The following is a 21,472-nucleotide window of genomic DNA, read 5'->3' as shown; positions in this document are numbered from 1 at the left end:
AAAAAAACATTCTAGGTATTTTACTTATTCAAAAAATGGCAAAAGAGGCCTATTAATGAGCAAACGGAATCTGCTCTATCCTCTGGCCCACACGAGCTCTTCACGGCCCTTTACTGTACAGTACATATCGCATTTATATGAACATACAAAATTTTATAGACGAGGCTAGTGAACGGCGCCAGTTTTCCCGTTGGACTTGTTTGTAAAATTTGCATGAAAGATGTGAGACTATCGAATATTTGCCTTGCTTTTCACACGCTCGTCTAATGGTCTGAAACGTTCAAACCCCTATTTGTGAGTTTTCTCGGTCTATTCGATATGCTCAATTAAAGTTTTCAATTTCGTGATAAAGTTTAACATTTAGGAAGGATAGGTCAGCCTAAAAAGCCTCTTAGGTTTTTCGCCACAGGTGATTATTATTATTATTATTATACCTGATTAAGCAAATAATTATAGTCATAAATAGGATTGTGTGTGTATGCGCGCCTGTGCATACAGATTGTGTGTGGGGTGGAATAAGCCAACGCAACACTTGAATGATACGCTAAGGGAAAGGATGTCTCCGGAGGACTTTTTTGGAAACTCTCCTATTTAGGTATTACACATTAAGAAAATGAAAACTTCCACGCGGTCAGCTCGAATCCGCAATTATCGATGTTCATGATTTTAGCCACTCGGCCACAGGCGAGCCCCATAGTGTCTTTGAGAGTCCCATAGAGTCCCCCATAGAGTCTCATAGAGTTTTAAATGTAGGCTACTTGTTTGCATAGAATAAACAATTTTCTCCATAAATTGTTCAGCGAACTTTCACAAATCGTTTCTAACGAATAATTAATACAAAATTACTTAATATATTTCGAAACTTTAATAAATATATTACTTTTAATTATTAGCGAGTAGACATTTTATTAAATACAACACACAAAGAAACAACATTTTTATTTTCATTAAATTTTTGTAAAAAAGAAAAAAAATGACTCGAGTTTATTCAACTTGTTTTGAAGAAATCTTTTAAAACAATCATTCGGCTCGATGAGGTTGAATGGTCGGTAAATACAAAGTATATTCTCCGTAATGGTATGGCTGCAAAAATTATCGATTGATTAAAATTGACTGTAAAAAGGTTTTAATGAAAATATTTAAAATCATTTTATTAAATTTCTGTAAATAAACTATGAAAAGCAACCGAACACGTATCCATTATATTAAATAGAGGGATCTGCAAAGTATTACTGTATTTTAAGAAAACACAACACCAAATTACTTTATATACTTTTGAAAATTTGATTTAATTTGTATTTCGTTATATTTAATAAAGAATTAATAAAAAGTCAAGATATAATCTTATAATTTATTTAAAATCCAAATTTAAGAATTTTACATTCTCCGAATCTACGTCTTTATTGTTAAAGTTATTGCTAAAAAAAACAGATAAAAATTTAAATAATTTTTAGTTTATTATTGTTTTTAAGATTTTGTGAATATTTATAAGGGAAAAACTTTATCATTTCGAAAGAATTGCATGATAATGCTTCGTTAAAAATTAAATAAATATATTTTCACGTAAAATTTAATTTATTAGATGCAATGTTTAAAATTTAATACATTACAGGAAGTTTTTATAAATGTTATTTTGAAAAGAAACGCCTTCAAACTGATTTCTTGTTAGAAACTGTAATAAATACTTCTACTGAAACGTATTAATGTATTAAACAAATGATTTATATTGCTATTGATTTATTCAAATGACTTAATACCTCTTTTTATAGTTCCGTAAAACATAAAATATTATAAATTTACATCAAATTGATTATTGCTGTTTGATATTTTAATTAATCTTTATTAAAAATGTCACCCTGTCTGTTGTGCCCGGACAGATGCAAAACTTAAGATATTGGTTTAATTATATGTGTTTGTATTTGTTCTGTTTTAAAAAGAAAATCTTTTTATTTTACCATATTAAATATACGAAATAACATATTTTCATAAATTAAATATATTTTAAAAGTTACTTATTTTTTTACGCATTTTTAAATTATAAATCGCATTTCATATGTTGCATTCGTTTATTGATTTTGACGCAACCGATTATCATAAGCTAATGCCCTTCACTACAGTTTGAAAAAAATAAAGAATTTCATTTAAGTATAAATAGGATTTTTGATTAAGTGTATCATATATTTTGTTCGATGGGCGAAACATTCCTGAAATTTACAGCATGGTATACAAGTTAGATCTGTATTTTGACAAATTAAAATAATCGAGCAATTCTCGTCTGTTATTAATAAAGTAAAATTTATGGCAGAAATTTCTAATTTATTAAAATAATTTAAAGTTGTGAGATGTGGCCAATTCTAGCATAAATTTATATTAGCCTATTTATTCAGCTGTCAAACTTATAATATTGCTACAAACATATGCACATTTAGAAAATATTTATGTTTTATAAGTGTGACGTGTTTTCTAACCAAATATAAACGATAAAGATTGTGTTATGTAACAGACATTCTGTCTTTTATGCTTACCCCATTTCTTAACTTTGAATGCCCATAATAGGTATAATTAAGGTCAGCAAAATATCTTCTATATCTGGTATCGCGTGTTATAAAATTAAGCCAACTATTATATATGATGATTGGTTGGTTAGTGGTCGTTCTTAACCTGGTTGCTGGTGAACCCAGGTCAATGTATTATCTGGGAAAGTCAATAAATTACTTGGGGTCGTTTGGGAGTTAGTGAACTAATTTCTTTTATTACTGTATATATAAAGATATCAATTGTATTATTATTATTATTATATCTTTAAATTTGAATTAAAAGTGTGTATTTTGATGTTTAGTAAAAATGATTAATTTTTATTAAAATTATTTTCGGCACTATTACCATATTCTGTAATGGTATTTAACGATATTTTGAACGAAAAATAGATTTACACAATTAGATACGTAATTTGAAAATGATTTTATTTTTATTTTCAATTTTTGAAAATATTTAACTCACTTTTGGCCTTCGATTTGACATTTGCGAGTTATTCATCCAATTTTCATTTAATTCAGGTAATCGAAAATCGCGTTTACGTTTATCTTTCTGAAAATATAAACATGCATTTTATTAGGGAAAATTTGTTTATTTGTTCGCAAAATGACAAAAATATAGATTGCATTGTTAAATATATTCCCAGAAAACAAGTTCAAATAATTAATTGTTTAAAAAAATTTCCATTCAAAGAACATTATTTCTTACTATATTACATATTTCATCAGTAATCTATAATAGATTTAAATACTCTTAATTACAACACTATAACTATAAACACATTTCTCAATTCTTTAAGATTTAAACATCATGAAATTCTGATGTTTAAATTATTATTTCTATCCAAAGAAATGACAAAACATCAATAACAACCAAATTTATTAATAAATTTGTAAGAAGTATGATAGTTACTTCATCTAATATTAAAACTGAATGTTATATTCATCCAAAGAAAAACGCATAAAAACTGTGCTTGACTCTAGGTTTATAATTAAATTCCTTCAATAATGATATAATCTAAACATTTAATTTGTTCATGTAATAAACGATAAACGAGTAACTGATTTAATTAAGAAGTACAGTACGTATAACGAAAGAGACGGTCTTCACAGTTTAGAAATAGTTAACTGTATTTCACATGTTATTGAAGAATATTCGCGTTTTCAACAAATTATATTTGATAAAAGGCACTTCATATTTTCAAGATATCAAACAAAAAGCGATAACAATAACTATAAATAATATGCAAAATTATGTTAACCATTTCAAATGATCCTTAACTAAAGAGAAGAAATTTTAAAAGTATAATGCACTTCATATTAAGGAATAAAGTTAGAGTTCAGATTATTTATCTTGAGAATGGTTTTATTGTATGAACAAACGTCTTCCACGATTTAATTTGTTTTCTTTAGTTTTAAGGTTCATCAGTGGCCAAGTAGTTCCGTTCCCGAACACTGGGAGTTCGGTCGTGAGTTCGCTCCTCGCCAGAACGGGCTGGCCACGAGGTGTTTTCCGAATTTTCTCCACGTCTGTAACGCATGAAGATGGGCCAGTTACACTAAAAAAAGACCTCCCGGAAGGCATCCATCCTAGGCAGATCGCCTAGGAAGCGATCTGCCTAGACCGTCAGCCTAAAATTTTAAAACTTCGAATGTAGTCGTAATATTCATAATGGATTACAAGGAAGACCTTGTTAGTACTCTCAGGATTGAAAAAACTTTTAAAATATTTACTATATTACAGGAAAAAATAAAAAATCCCAGACATTGGTTTTTATGTTGTAATTATTTTTTTTCAAATTTTCATTGGTTAAAATTATTTTCACAATTCTTTCATATTCTTTGTATAATGATAAGATAATTTTTGTGCTTTTAACTAGTACAATGTCTGATCACTGTGTTACAAGACAATCGACTGAAAAGGCAAATAGCTCATAGATTCTATCCAAAAAAATCGGAAGAATTTTTCATCAATAATATATGTTTTTCATAAATATATAAGAAAAAGTAAAAAAAAAAAAAACTTAAATCAGTTAGCGAAAACTTTTCGATGAATCTATTTTCTCTTTCATTTGCTAAATTTAGTGGAAATTTTTGTTAAATTAGGCCTATGCAGACCTACATAGTAATTATATTCAGTTAAACACTGATATTTATGATTTCTTAATAACTTGTTTATTACAACTTTAACAAAGTTAAATTATGATTAGCATTAAATTAAATTATATATATTTTGAACAAAATATAGAGAATCAAATAAAACTCTAAACGTAAATATATTTTACAATTAATAAAATAGTATGATAAGTAGTATCTTTGACTGCTTATGTAGCTATTAATATCCTTTGATTTACTATTATATTTGACACACTACAGCATATATTACTATAAATTTTCTGAACATTTAAAGTACTCTACTCCGTTTTTATTTATTTTTATTTCTGCAGCTTTAAACCGTATCAGATCTTTAAGAACTCTAATCAGATCTGTAATAAAGGATAGAAATCTTATACATTTTACACATAAAGGAAGCTATATTTTCCATTCTTTACTTATGCTGGCTGACCCTACTGCCGGCAAAACTGAGTTGATCAGGAGTCTGCTGTGCATTAAATACAATCTTCTATTATCGTTTATTGTTAATTACTGAAAAAAAATTTGACAAGCTAAGTGGTCGAAGCGGCAAAGATGTCTGTCTACCTCTCTGAGGGATCCGAATTCGAGTCTGGGTCAGCTCAGAAATTCTCACGAGTAATGGATTGATCCAGATATGTCAGATACCGTCTCTCACCGCCCAGTCGCCCCCATTATTGACCTGGACGAACTCACAATGAAAGCTTGGCTTGAAAAAGACCTAATTAGCTTTCTTGGGTCAGAAAAAAGTTCAAATTAAAAAATTCCATGCAACGATAAGAAAATTAGGAATGGTTTCGAAAATTTGCCTATAATAAATCCTGAATCATTTATAAAACTTTTGTTAATTAAAATAGATTATTACCAATATTAAATCGCAAATCAAAGTAAAACATAACTGAACATTACAGTTCAACTGTTTAATTCCAGTTATATTAACAAGTAAGTTAAAAATAAACTTATCGATGTGATGAAAACTACAAGTTTTCAATATATTGACAAATTTATGACAAATTTAATGGATAATACATAAATAGTCTTATGCACCGAACCAAAACTGTACAAGATTACACAACACAATAAATTATAAAAAAAAAAAACAAAATGACAATTTGCATAAGGATATGTATATCAATCTACTCGAATTGCGGTTTAATTAAAGAGAATTGAAAATTATTTTAAAATAGAATAATATCTATGAATCCATGGATAATTATTCTATTATCTTCAATGATAGATAGAGTAAACGCGCTAATTTATTTACAGTTTGAAATCTTTTTTAAATACGTCTTTATTCCTAAATTTTCATCAATACCAATCCAAAATGAAACTAACTTACTTTAAATCCATATGACATAGAAACTCCCGAGTCAATTCTTAGATCAAGACTTGCCGCCCGAGGAATTTGTGGCGTCCTCCAGGAATCTCTACTCCATCTGGCTGACATGTCTGTGATCGAAGTACTTCGATGGGAATTTCGATATTTCTCTGCTATTCTTATATAAAAAATAAAATAAAGAAAATCAATTTATCCAGACAATTCATATTTGTTCTATTAAATGAAATATTGATATACAATAAACTTTGGATTTAAAGAATTAATTAGAGGAAAGGGGTATCTGCTATTGTCGAAAGTCCGTTAAATCTAAGGTTTTAAAAATATAATTATATTAACAACAAACATAAAATGTGCAAGACGTGTTAAAATGTTATTATGATGTATAGTATAAGCGTGAATACAAGATTATGTAGAGTACAGTAATGTAAATTGAATAATTTATTCTCGTTGACTCGTTGTTCCAACCGTTTAGCACGTTCTACAACCAATAAAAGAAAGCAAAATTATTGAAAATAATAATTTTGTCAACATTAAGTATTTCATATAACATTAAAAAAGTCAAAGAATTTAATCGAGCTTAATTAAATGAAATATACAATCGACCCCCTATAACACTGTTGATAATTCCATTTTATATGAATTCCATGTTGTACGAGTCACTTAGATTTTACAAATATGTGAGCCGTTCACAGCACGGCACACGTATTTGTAAAATCTAAGTGACTCGTACAACATAGAATTCATATAAAACGGAATTATCAACAGTGTTATAGGGGTCGACTGTAATTAATTCGAAGAAAATAATTAAATAATTACATAATTAAAAAGAAAGTAAAGAGCTATGCTTAGTATTTATACTCTAGATTAATTCACATATTAATATGTGCTATTAAGGCCAATATGAGATTTTAGGCAGTAAAAATATATTTTAACAGCAGCTAAATATTTATTAATATTAGTTTACTGTGATTATAATCGATTACACTGATGAAACGTCTGGATGAAAAGGAAAGATTGAACGAGTCTATTTAAACCAATAGACTCGTTCAATCTTTCCTTTTCATCCAGACGTTTCATCAGTGTAATCGATTATAGTCACAGTAAACTAATATTAATAAATACCGGTAATATTTAATGAAAAAAAAACGATAAGAAGCATTAATTAATTAGTTAAGCATCTAAACAATTTATCGGTTAAATTATAAAATAGATCTCATTGATCTTAAATAAATAGATCTTTTCTTACGATACCTGTGAATTTCAAATAATTAGGGAATATGTACTTTAATAAATCTAATGTAGGTCTAATATCAATCACTAGCTGTCAACAAATTCGTGTCACTTCAACATTAAAAAAATATTGATAAGGTGGATTATCTCTTACAGTAGTCTGACCGAACCCATAATAGTTATGAAGAAAGGTTCCCTTATTGTCCATAAAGTGAAGGGAGAGACATGCGTTATTCTTTAATTTTTATACCAGTAAAATTGAATCAGTTATACACATGTAACAGATTATTAATATGCTATGTAGGCCTATATCTATTTTTGCGCTTACAATTTTATTTTTGTAACATTTCTTAATTTTTTAAATTTGTAAACAAACAAAACATAAAATGTTACAAAAATCATTGGATTCTATTTGAATTTATTTGTGTAACAGTAAACCATACCTGATATTTCGAAAGTAAGGATGATTTAAAGCCTGTCTGGCGTTAATTCTTTCATCTTGATCATAAGTACAAAGAAGTGAAATTAAATGACGAGCATCAGAGGATATTTGAGGTGAAAAATTAGGAAGACCACTTCCTTCAGTTGGAGTAAAATGAATATCGAGTCGAAAACTATGTGTACTAAATAGAAGTAAATATAGAAGATACATTTATTTCTAAACTAAATTTTATTATTTATAATGAAATAAATTATAAAATATTAAACCAATTTATAAATAAAGAAATAAAAATGTACGTACTGTTGAAATAATTTGGCAATAATATGAGGTTTGGGCGTTCCAAGTACATTATGGATTTTTGTTATTTGATCGACTTCACTTTTCCCAGGAAATAACGGGGTATTTCTAAATATTAAACATTCCATTAAAATTATGAATACTTGAATACTTCTTACAATTTATATGTTATTAAATATTTACGTTAGAACTTCGAAGAATACACATCCAGCAGCCCACATATCCATCTTAAAGCTATAATAACCATTTGTAAGTAAACATTCTGGAGGCCTGTACCTGTAAAAGATTAAATTTATGCTATAAAATCTCTTTTCCTCATAAAACAATTTCTGAGATAAACATTAAAAATAATTATTATAAACACTAGAAAAATAAAATCAAATTCTTGTCTTCATTTATTCATTTCATTGTTTCATTCTATTATATAATACTATATTTTAGTTTTTATTAATGCAGTATTGTCATCACTTCAAGCATGAACGAATCAAAGCATTTATATAAAAAAATGATTACAAAACTTTCGATACTAAAAATATTCTAATTAGTCATTTCGTTATTCTTAAATGAGTCATTTTGATTGAAAGGAATATAGCAAAATAGAGATTTATTCCTTCGTTGTATTAACATTAAAATTTATTCAATAAAACCTTTATGTTATAAAATGTGTATATATCCATTTTAAGGCTATAATAATCATTTGTAAGTAATCATTCCTCATTACACAGTATTATACTTATGTTGAAATGTTAGATACAGAAATCCCTGCATTTATGCGAGTAATTGGTTTCACGAAAACAGCGCGTTACTAAAAACAGCGTAAATGAAGGGATTACCGTATTTATTTTATAATATGTAATTTGTATGTTTGATTATGGGTAAAGATCTACCATTAACATTCTGTTCAAGCAAATTATTTACATCCGTGGATTGTCTAAATGTTCAGTAAAAAATTGGCTTAGCTACATGAGAGATCTAGGTTCGAATTCTATTCAGATCTTCGTGTTCTTTTACGGATATGACTGTTGTCAAGACAGCGTTATGCGTTTTTAACAGAAAAACCCACGTTTACAGCATGTTTGAAGCTCAATCCAACTGATATTACTTAAACAGTAAACTAAGCGATCACTGTTCTTCTAGCTTCTGAACGATTAAACTTGTAAGAAAGAGGTTGAAACAAAACAAAAATCAGATCATCTATAAAAAATAATTTAAAGATTAATGAGAAACTTGAGAACTTCAAATCTCAATTTTCGTCCAAATGAGCATACTGTATATTTCATTTTTGCATATAATATAGCATACTACATATTTCATTCTATCAGAGTAATTCTTAATGTACAAAATTGAGGCCACAAAATTGTTCTTAGTTTATTTTTGTTTTATTCTCTAATTCTGTCTTTCTGTGCATTCGGGCGAACAGACAGCAAAAGATATTTCATGCAAGCCGCGAATCTGTGCTTCCTAGCTAATTCGCTTTACTCCGCTTAGAAATAGACCATAATTTTATTTTCACTTTTTTCTATCTTTAAGACATTAAGGGCGAAATGCGCTCTTATTATTATGTATTTTGTCAGACCTTAACAGGGCTGCCCGAGTGATAAAAAAAAATAGAATCAGTATATCCAGGTCAGACAACAGAAAAAAAAAAAAATCTTAATGAATCCTATCGTTCAGGAATGAAAGGCCAGTCGTTCGCCACCTCGCTCAATAATACATAATATACAAAAATCTCAGAAAAATTCAATCCAATCATCTGTATAAACGTGCAATAAATCACTCTTCTATCATCTAGTGAAACTTATAGTTGGAATCTAATATGGATAGAATCAAAATGATTATCCATACTGTATTTCTTATCTATAAGCCCTACTTTCAAATATCAAGTTCATATATAATGTCCAAAATTAAGAGCGTTAACGTGTATTTGTATCTCGTGCTTATTGATACCAATTCAATTTATTATATAATATTTAAATTCTTAAATTTGATTTGATCTTTTGATTTATTTGATTTTATGTAGATTTAAAGTATTCGGGTAGTAGTTCTGAATTGGTAATAATTATAAAATATGTCTTGTCCGATTGTTTTAAATGAATTTAAAATAATGTCCATTCATTATTATCAATATAAGATAATGAAAAATTCTTATAATCACTATTATAAATTGGCAAATCATTTAAACATTGCTGTTTAAAGTATTTGGTAGATTGAGACGAATCGGTGTAAGTGAAAAATAGGGAATATCGTCACGATCAAATTATATGAGTTAATTACAAAAAATTTCCATGAAGATCCAAATCGAATCCGAACATTGTCGTAAAGATTCTCTTCACGGCTGTAAATTAATGTCTTGTTTGGAAAATAGTTTATATTAATATTATAAAATTTAGACAGGTTTATGTAAAAGAGTTCTTTAATTTATAATCATATAATTTCATTATGATAAATACAAAGTAATAAAAAAAAAAAAAAAAAAATGGATGAAATATGAAGTCAAGCAAAGATACATATAACTTACCATCTTGTAGAAATATATTCCGTATAAGGTGGCTTTGTATATATACTTCTACTACTACCAAAATCTGCTAATTTCAGCAAATTGTCCTTAAATAATATAAAAAATTTCATGATGATTTTATGTTTCGTATGAAAAAAACAAAGAACTTTTTAAACAATATAATATAATTATTTGAAATAAATAAAACATTTAAAATGTACTCAAATAGAACATTTTAACTAAATTAATTGAAATGTAATATTTTTTTACTTTTTTACATTTCTTAATTACGATATACAAGTAATTAATATGATTTTCATATGATACATCCGTTCAAGTTAACATAAAAGTCAGTTTAATTAGAAAGCTATTTCTGTTTATTTTTATAACTTAATTATGAACTGTATTTTATATTATGGTAGATAATTTGAAAGGATTTATTACACATTACTAAAGTCCATTGCCTAAAATAACAATCTTTTTAAGAATGAAAATAATTAATGGATAGAGAACGTTTTACTTTAAAATAGTTTAACGTAAATCATAAGGGTAACATCAATAATATGTTAACTTGTATGATCGAAACATGCTCAATTCAAAGTTACTAAGCAAAATTCATATTAAGAATAAAGTTTTTTGAATCGTTGTTCAATTTACACGACCTAAAGTGTAAATAGTTACCATACCATACAGATACGCACCATAAAAAGTTATAACTGCAATGTAATAATGCACAAAAACACTATGCTATCTATATGACAAAGGAACAAACAGAATTTTTATTGTAACAATAACATACCTCTGCAGTCTCCGCTATACGGTGACATTTTTCGGTCTGCAGACTGCAGACCGAAAAATGTCACCGTATAGCGCCAACTTACTGTTATAATAATATTACTTCTATTTTATTTTTATTATTCATGTAAATCATTCAATGCAACTTGCATTTTAATGAAAAAGGAAAGTTGTTCCGAATATTAATGACATGCTTTACAGTAGCCTAATAAGCTAGTAATGAGAACTTAACATCGGCACATTCTTTATGTACAGTACTTACAAATTCCACATTGAATTCAGTTTTCCTAACAAATAATCTAACAACTGCCATAATGCATCCAAATTAAACTGCTGCAAGAATTTGCGAGAACATGAATTACTTTACAGAAAAGTCGTGTAAATTGTACTTGGTATAATTTACACGCAATTCAGTGGTACAAATTACACACACAGACAAGATTTTAAAAAATATTCCTAAAGTTTGAACGTATTCGTGCTATCCGCTTTCGAGCGGGGCAAGATTATGTCTTAACATCGAGTTTTTCAGAAAACACAGCATTCAATAACGACTTACAGCATAAAATTAAGATATAGAATACCTTAAGAAGATATGTTGTGTTCTTGTATGATTTGGCATTAATTTTAAACGAGAATTATTTATTGTGATATAATCACAATATCGAGGTGTAATTTTTTAGGTCTCGATTCTTGAAAGTAAAAATATAATATTGATTATTTTTCTGATATCCCATTTCAGGACCCCGCTTTGTCCTGAGGCTTGTGTCTATATAGGAGAGATCGGGGCAACTTCGGCAAGCGGGGCAAGTTTGTCAAGCGCTTTTTTTTAAAAACAAATTAAAAGGAGACTTTGGTTATAGGTTAGGCAGTTGAGTTTTATTAATGGCTTGTTGAGTGTAGTGTTTTTATTGTTCTCCAACAAGCGTAGTTGAATTATCAAGCAAATTTTCATTTTCGTTCAATTCCATATAATATTTTTTTTCCATTTATATTGAATTGGCAGGTTTTGTTATAATTCCATGATAACGAAAGTTACTTTTCCTGTTAGAAGGATGTAACTTCAACTTATTCACGTGGCCAGATCGTGGCTTGGCATTCTGTTCTCAGGGTTGTACTTAATGTTTCGAAATCATGACTAGCGGGGTAAGATCGGCAACATAAAGCCACATTAGAAGCAAAGGATAAAAATCAAACAGATGATAAATGAAAACATGTTTGCATTTGTTATTCATGTATATATGTCTTTGAACTTGCATTTCGTTGTAATAATATTAAATGGGTGTTGGATTTGTATTTCTTTGTTTTAATAGTGAATTCCAACTTATACATTGTTAATAACATAATTTTATATACGTGCCTATCTTGCCCCATTACTGTTGCCCCTATACCAGGGGCAACTTTAATAAAAATAATTAAAATAATTACAACTTTACAAAAAGAGAGAAGTTGCCGATCTTGCCCCTATACCCGGGGCAACTTCGTCAATTTCTCTCTTCTTGTAAAGTTGTAATTATTTTAATTATTTTTATTTCCAAACTGATTTTAACCAGTTCTATAGTAAGGTAACATTCCAATAGACAATATGCAAAGCTTTTTTTCAGTTTACAGCAGTATTTATTACACAAAATTTAAGTAAAGCTTAACATGCCGATCTTGCCCCGATCTCCCCTACCTGTTGCACCTGCCTAGTTACGGCACTGGATGGAGCTATAATTTCGATCTACATCATACTCATCATTTAATACGGATGAGAGATCAGGAATGACGCCCTGACCTAAATTGTCACTGTGTCTAGTTCAGATAGCCGCGTAGTAAAATGTAGTTCATAGTAATAAGTTAATGCTAATAATGTTAATAAGATATGGATTTTACCACAATAATTTTTATGAACATGAAGGAAGTATAGTGTTTATGTATTAAAGTAGTATGTATAGCTTGCATTTGAAATTTCTCGACTGTGTAATAATGGAAAGAGTGAATAAAAGAGATTGTAAATGACATTTTATAAAAAAAAAAAACAATTTTAGTTTTTAACGAGAGTTAGTTTAAAAACTATTACTAATTTATTTCATCGTTGTATATTTGAAAAAATAATCGCAAGGAGATTGATTATTCTTTAAAAACGTAGAAAAATATCCAAAATTTTAAAATATTCTAAAATAAATTAATAATTTCTTTATTTGCAGAGACGGTCTAACTTCGAAGCATTTTTTTTATTGTAACTGTAACAGAGATAGAAGCATTATATTAATTATTGTTATTTATTTCTATCAGAAATAATGGCGTTAAATATATATATATATATTTTGTATCTAATATTGATAGCAAATTATTGTTAAAAATATTGTAAACATGTGAAAATAAAGCAGCAATAGTCAATCATTCTTATTATTATCTGTATTTTCTTTATGAACAAACAGATCATCGATTGAAATAATTTTTAATAGAATAAAAAGTGCGCATTTTTTTTTACTATGCTAAAGCCGAAGGCTTCCAATAGTTGTTCTCTGTCTAGTATTCGTCTGATAATGGTCATTTTAGATACGTCCTCATAGATCAAAGGCAAAATGCGATAAGAAAGAGTCATTTTGCTTCTTCTGATCTATTCTTCGTGATTTTTGTCGTTAAAAAAGAAGTTCGTTTATAGTAAAAACACTCTTTTATTATTGTATTATCAAGAAATGATTTGATTTATCGAGATTTCTATCATAATGATATATAATGGCTGTAATTTTGTTTTCAAAAATGTTATCATCAACTATTTATTAATTAATATAGTGATTTAATACATATTTCTTCATAGATATTCATTTTAAATTAAAGAAAAATTAAAGATATACGAAAAATATATATTATTTCTGTGGGTTTTGGTTATATTTAAATATAATTTTTTAAAACATAATTAACGAATATAAATTGCAAGCTTACTTTTGATAGTTTATATATAGAAAATTACTATTTTATCAAAAATGCAAAATACTCTATATTCTGGTATTTCAAATATTAATTGTATATTTTTTCATATATTTTAATTTAATTTCTATTATATTAAAATAATAAGCAGAGTATATATTACGAATATTTTTACCTTTATTAATAAATTTTCTGGTTTTATATCTCTATGAAAGATTCCATGCCTGAAACAAAAATCAAATTTAAAAATATTTTAAATTATTTCTGTTCTTTTTAAAATTATTTTTATTTTTATATAATACAATGTGCTATACAATAATAAATAATAATTCGTAATTACCTGTGGATATGATTTAATGATTTTAATAATTGATACATATAATTTTTTGCACGAAATTCTGGTAAAGGTCTCTTCCGAGCTGGAATAAGTACAAAAGTAACCAATATAATTATAATAATACAGTATACAGGTACACAGTGTAAAGAAAACAATAGAAAAATTATTGTTCAAGAAATTATTTATAACATCCAGTTATATATAATAAATTAAACCACAAGTAGCCAAAAATTATTGTTTATCATTCATGTTTTATTAATTTCACAACATTAATTTCACTTAAATTTCATGAGAAATTAAATGGACGTTTTAAAAACTGACATAAAATGATGCTTAATTAATTTTATAATTAAATAAGTCATATTAATTTTAGATTAAATGTACATTTAACGTTTAGACTTTTACGTTTAAATATATGGAAAAAATAAATGCTAAGAGTATTTTAATAAAGAAAAGACTTGAATTAATATATATAAATAAAAATTTCAATGTAATATTGTGAAAAATTAGCATTGACATTTTTTTATTAATACTGTATAGATTTTATAAAGTTTTTTGAAAACGTTTTAAAATTAAATGGTTGCTTTGTTTTTATAGAAATTCAAAATAAATTTTAATAATTAAAATTACCTTTTAATAATTCGTGCATGTTTACATCCATCAACTCGAATACCAAAGCAAGTCTTCCAGTTGTTTTATCACTAAAAACAAAATGATAAATAATAAATTTAAATATGTTGAGATAGCATTTCCACTAACGAGTTGATATCAACTGTTTAAATATTTTAAAAATCTACATAACGAAAATTAAAATAATAAACACAATTAAATAAAAAATAATCACCATAATTTAAATTACAATATTAATAAATCTATACTTTCTTGTTAAAAATTTTTCTGATGTAGTTGTTTCGCTGTGTTATGCACATTGTGCATAACCAGCGAAACAACTACATTACCCTTCTAGATAGAAGTCTACAAAGTCGGAAGTGATTGAAGGTTTATGAACGTGAAATGATCGTCGTAATTTGATAGTTACTTTTTATGATATTTAGTTTTATATTTTCTATTCCTGATTTGAATTTTGTTGAAAAACTACTTCAATAAAATTTAAACATAACGGAGTTATAGATAGCATCCTTGATTTTGACAAGGGAAGTATTAAAATAGTTATGTTTTGAATATAAATAACAATCAAATCAATGAATTAATAATTAAATTAGAACTTAATATAAATAATATCTACGATGTGAAACTAAACTAAAATTGCAATAAAACGAAAGTTCTTAAGACGAAACAGCTAAAAAATNGATTGATAAAATGATCGATATTGTTATTAATGGCATAATTAATTGTTTTGTTTAATAATGCTAGTAATTTGGTGATCAAAGCTGAAAGAATTGAAACGCAGGCCTATAGGATTAAGCTTTATACAAGTAGTAATTATTTGGCTCTACAGACCTAATTTGTGAGAATATATTGTAATGTATATCTAGAAATGATCAATATTAGGTATGGTGCTAAGCATATAAGCTCTTCGAGATCATTCCAAATTTTTAAAAAACGGCCGAATGTTCTATAATTCGATATTAAAGAACTCCTGACGATGGTCTATAAAATAGGCCGAAAACGTTTGAGTTTAAAAGTATATCGCTGTTTGAGATGATGGTTGTTATACGAAATTAAATTAGAGCGAAATATTAATGCATACAATTTAGTACATAATTTGATTCTTTTAAGAACAAAAAGAAATCTGGTTAAGAATTGTGACGTGTCATAATAAACATTTATATACTAATTTAGTAGTTTTTGCAACTTTTGAGGTTTTTACTACTACTTTTTCAACATTTTGTGGTTACAAAATCATATTTCATGGCTCTCCTTACCATTATTTCCTTTATTATTTATGTAATATTCATTTAGCCTGCTATTTTAACATTCTTATTATATGTTAGTACTGTAGTCAAATTTTTATTCTATAATTCTCCTGTAATTAATCATTTTTCTTTTCTTAATATTATATTAATTCCTCTTCCATATATGATATTTTTATATTTAATATAAATTTATCACAATAATCAATTAACACATATTTTAATACAGAAATTGGAAGAAACTAGAAAGATTTTTCAATATAATATCAAAATGTCATGGTTTTAAAATTAAAAGCATTAGCAGAAACAAAAATTAATTTAACATTTTGATTTTAAATATATTTCAATAAAACTATAGCATTAGCCTAAAGTCAAAACACTAAATATTTGATAGCCTATCCGTTTCGTAAATTAGGAAAGAAATTTTTCAGGTAAACTATATTTGAACTAAACACAATCATGAGAAAATTTGAATACATTCTTCCTCTAAACTCGTTATATCTAAACAAGTTGTGATTAGTTTATTTAAAAGTCATACAATTAGTCATATTGATATATTCTATAGCTTTTATATATATTTAAACCGATGATTCTAAATAATTCACGAGTAAATTGGATGAATGGCAATGTAACTTAATTTATTTTACGAGAAACTCGTTCAATAATTCAAAAGAAAGACTTGCCAAAATGTCAAAATCAATGGTCAAATATCTTTTATTTGGAAATTAATAAAGAAGAAAAATCCATTAATTAATTTAAATAATGTTAGCTTTTACTGGTTTAAAGTAAATCTTATAAAGATTCTCGAAAAATTAAATATTTAAAAAACTATTAGTTAATCCACTATATATTTTCTTTATAGGGAAACAAATTATTCATAAAAAAATTTATATTTCTTTAAGTAATTATCTGTATAATTACATTATATAATTTTTAGAAAGTTATAGTTATCGACCTATTTCATAGCTGAATATAAAATTATAAACCAAATAAATAAAATACATAATTTTAACATAAATTAAGAACGCTGTTAGTCTAGAAACAAAATGCACGCTTACATGCAATCTGCATATAAACTCGTTTACATTTGCACGTTATATGTTTCTGGCAAAATATAATAGGATAATCACTGGAAATCATTATCAAAACTTTCAAAGAACGAAAATAATCACATGATTGACTGATTTTAGATCGAAAAAAGTGAGAACTGTGTTTAACTGCTAGGATTTATTCGGTAGTTTTTTCTACGTATATGAAAGATGAGCAGAGTTTCACGGAAAAGCTTTAGTCATGAGTTCAGTTTAAACTGCTTTGACGAATAACCAGATGACAATACTTCTATGTTCTGAGTAATTTTCGACTAATTCGAATCAACTGAGAGATTCTTGGTTTTGTTATTTCTTGACCTTCAAATTATTTAAAAAATGTACAGTACGCCTATACCAAAAACTATAAACTGGTCGAATTTATTTGTAACTATAGATATTAGAAAGCAAAGATTTTAATAAAATCTAATAAACAGTACGTGTACAGATCTTAACCAAATTATTTGATTACCTCTTCCTTTTTAATAAAACTGTATTTATGAAAATAATTTTGAAAAGCAATAAAATAGCAATTAGAATAGAAATAAGCAAATAATTTTATATTTACTATTTATGTTTTATGTTTATGTTTAATATAAACATAAAATATCTTACAAAATACAGGGCGATTCATGAAGGACTGAGCCCTTACGTATAATATTTCCGTATAAAATGAAAAATGAGCATGAAACAGGAATTGAACGATCGTTTATTTCATAACGAAGCAGTCGACAAAAGAATGTTTTACATTACATGTTATTCAAATGAGATATTGGACAAAGAAATGTTCAGATCCAAGAGAATCACCCCGTATAATATTATTAGTTTGATTATCATAATGAAAACGTAAAACCTACAGATATTTCTTTATTTACTTTAATTAAAACAAAGGATATTCATTTTTAGTATTCTACTTATTCACGCTTTCATAACAGGATCAATATTTTTGTTATAAATAAAGCTGAATATTACACAATGACATCATTTAGAAGTGAAATAAATTATGTTAAATTTTGAAAGTCTAAAATATGAAAATATCATATGCATTGTTAATAAAACAAAGAAAATCTTTCTTTAAACACACAACATTGAAATTGATATGCAAAAAATTGAATATATTATTATCATTCGGGAAGTAAAATTTATATAATAATTTGAATTTAATTACAACAAACACTGTTAGAAAACACTGAGCCTGGCCAACCCACAATGGGCCTTGGAAAAAAAACCATGTTAGTGACTGTAGGACAGAAAGAGCAAAAAAGGAAAAAACCACTGAAACTGCCTAATTAAAATTCTGTTGATCAAGTAATAAATACAATAAATCTACTATAAAAAATAATTAAATCAGCAGTCACGGCAGTGATTTCCCGCCAAGTAAAACAGTCAATGACTGACTATATATGAAGGAATCAGAATTGCAGATTTTCGGGGTCGATTTCTCCTCCCCAAACACCTGAAGTAATTCCGAATAGCTCGTTCGAAAGAAAATTGTTTTATTAGGAAGTGTGCAAAATTTCAAAATACGGATTTTATTCAAAATGTAACTCGGAATTACAAAAACTCAAATTTATGCGAATTGAAACGTTTAATAACGATTTTTCTAAACGGCGTATCGAACGGCGTAATACTTGGTGAAATTTTTTTACATCTCAGATGTTTTTGTTTGGATATTGAATATTCCTTGATAATACGTTTTCTGCGATTACAGCTTATTAAGGCCAATAACTCTCATATTTTTCGGTGTTTTACGGTAAGTTTATTCAAAATAAGCTTAAAATGACATGAAAATAAAATGATTATCATTTAAAAATGCCATTTTATCGGATTCTTCTTCTTCTTGGTGCCATATCAGATTCCTGACGTTGGCGACACCTGGCGCATTTTATCGGATAACGTACATAAATTGTATTAATAGTAATTAATATAAACATAAGTTTAAACTTACTGTTGGGCTGTAACCCAAGTTGAGCCAAGTGAGCCGTAATTTAAAATATGCAGGTCAGAGCAAAAATTTATTATTGTTCGGCTTATATAACACACGCATGATATTATACATTTTAATATTATATTACATATACAGTATAGTATTAGCATTCTTTACTCCAGAGGATGTACTGTACTGTACATGTTTCGCAACCTTGTTATGAACCAATTTTTCTTCATTGATACTGAACGTATCTACAGCAACATATAAATATTAATGGCTGCTTTGTTGATAAAGTTATTTTGTCAAAAATGAGGCTGCTTAACTGTTGGCTGTGAAACAATTTCGTTATGATTATGGGAAACAGCCACTGCTGGCCATCCAATACTAATTTTATACTATTACTGCTTGAAGTTTGGAAAAGTCTGCCAGTCTTGCTTACAATTCCAAAATCATAAGTTGAACTTCTTATTTTTAATTTTTATATTTACCCTGCTTTTAATAATATGCAAGATAATCCATTCAATTTTTATCTTAATAATAGATAGAGTTCATTTACATCATTTGTCGTAGAAATTCTTGGTAATCATTTAAACGCTTATTCATTATGCATATCCATAATAATATCAGATTTAAATTAGTTAATAGTTTAGTAGATGCTCAGAAATATACTTCTTTATACCCAATAAACTACTAAATGCACTATACAATTTACTATAATTTTAAATTTCTTGTTGTAACATTATAATAATAAATTCAACGTATTTTTACCAATAGATCGAGAACTATATGGAAAATGGACCAGTCTTCGGACTATAATTTGCTCAAAGCTTATTAAAAACGAATAGTAATTAAGAAAGCTTGAATTTTAAAGATTTCACTTGTNTATTGTGAAAAATTAGCATTGACATTTTTTTATTAATACTGTATAGATTTTATAAAGTTTTTTGAAAACGTTTTAAAATTAAATGGTTGCTTTGTTTTTATAGAAATTCAAAATAAATTTTAATAATTAAAATTACCTTTTAATAATTCGTGCATGTTTACATCCATCAACTCGAATACCAAAGCAAGTCTTCCAGTTGTTTTATCACTAAAAACAAAAATGATAAATAATAAATTTAAATATGTTGAGATAGCATTTCCACTAACGAGTTGATATCAACTGTTTAAATATTTTAAAAATCTACATAACGAAAATTAAAATAATAAACACAATTAAATAAAAAATAATCACCATAATTTAAATTACAATATTAATAAATCTATACTTTCTTGTTAAAAATTTTTCTGATGTAGTTGTTTCGCTGTGTTATGCACATTGTGCATAACCAGCGAAACAACTACATTACCCTTCTAGATAGAAGTCTACAAAGTCGGAAGTGATTGAAGGTTTATGAACGTGAAATGATCGTCGTAATTTGATAGTTACTTTTTATGATATTTAGTTTTATATTTTCTATTCCTGATTTGAATTTTGTTGAAAAACTACTTCAATAAAATTTAAACATAACGGAGTTATAGATAGCATCCTTGATTTTGACAAGGGAAGTATTAAAATAGTTATGTTTTGAATATAAATAACAATCAAATCAATGAATTAATAATTAAATTAGAACTTAATATAAATAATATCTACGATGTGAAACTAAACTAAAATTGCAATAAAACGAAAGTTCTTAAGACGAAACAGCTAAAAACATAACGAAACGTGCAATGTAATATAAGTAATATAAAATGGCTTGAATTGAATTAATTGATTATTATAATATATTCCTCTGAAATATTTATTTAATTTTTCTACTTTTAGGACAATGAGCAACAATCAGAAATATTGAATCACAATTTCGATTCCTATTATGCAGAATAAATTATTATATTCTTAGTCCCCATGTCCCAAAAGTTATGAACGACGGGTGTACTGTACCTACGTTGGAGCAGAAACGGAGACTCGTCTGATCTTATATCGGTACTGTACATTTCAATTAATAGCTTAGCAGATGCTCCATTTTAGTCACTTAAATCTCACCATTAGATTCCTTGTCAAAAGTTATGTGTAATAGATCCCT

General features: G+C 27.0%; 1 protein-coding gene across 6 annotated transcripts in view; it reads right to left on the bottom strand.

The window, feature by feature from the left end:
• Positions 1-686: 686 nt before the first annotated feature.
• LOC111641437 (MAPK/MAK/MRK overlapping kinase-like) overlaps positions 687-21,472 on the bottom strand; it is a 46,309-nt gene continuing 25,523 nt past the window's right edge. Inside the window, exons 1-11 of one of the 6 annotated variants that reach the window (XM_023387604.1) lie at positions 19,425-19,595; positions 15,148-15,218; positions 14,521-14,599; positions 14,356-14,404; positions 10,494-10,579; positions 8,159-8,251; positions 7,979-8,083; positions 7,680-7,859; positions 6,007-6,163; positions 3,001-3,087; positions 703-1,083 (exon numbers count right to left, since the gene is read on the bottom strand). In XM_023387604.1, the coding sequence (XP_023243372.1) occupies positions 1,021-1,083; positions 3,001-3,087; positions 6,007-6,163; positions 7,680-7,859; positions 7,979-8,083; positions 8,159-8,251; positions 10,494-10,579; positions 14,356-14,404; positions 14,521-14,599; positions 15,148-15,218; positions 19,425-19,573 (1,119 nt within the window). In that variant the 5' untranslated portion in view covers positions 19,574-19,595 and the 3' untranslated portion in view covers positions 703-1,020. Of the gene's footprint in view, positions 1,084-3,000; positions 3,088-6,006; positions 6,164-7,679; positions 7,860-7,978; positions 8,084-8,158; positions 8,252-10,493; positions 10,580-14,355; positions 14,405-14,520; positions 14,600-15,147; positions 15,219-19,424; positions 19,596-20,425; positions 20,497-21,472 lie in introns of those variants that run through there. The other 5 variants (XM_023387602.1, XR_002759406.1, XM_023387605.1 and 2 more) reach the window with 5 other exon arrangements.

Source organism: Centruroides sculpturatus, unplaced genomic scaffold (genome assembly GCF_000671375.1).
Source record: "Centruroides sculpturatus isolate CEXI.00-Female unplaced genomic scaffold, Cexi_2.0 scaffold1563, whole genome shotgun sequence".
In the NCBI taxonomy this organism is placed as follows: Eukaryota; Metazoa; Arthropoda; class Arachnida; order Scorpiones; family Buthidae; genus Centruroides; species Centruroides sculpturatus.
Note: the sequence above shows the minus strand (reverse complement) of the source record. Positions and strands in the feature narration are given on the sequence as shown.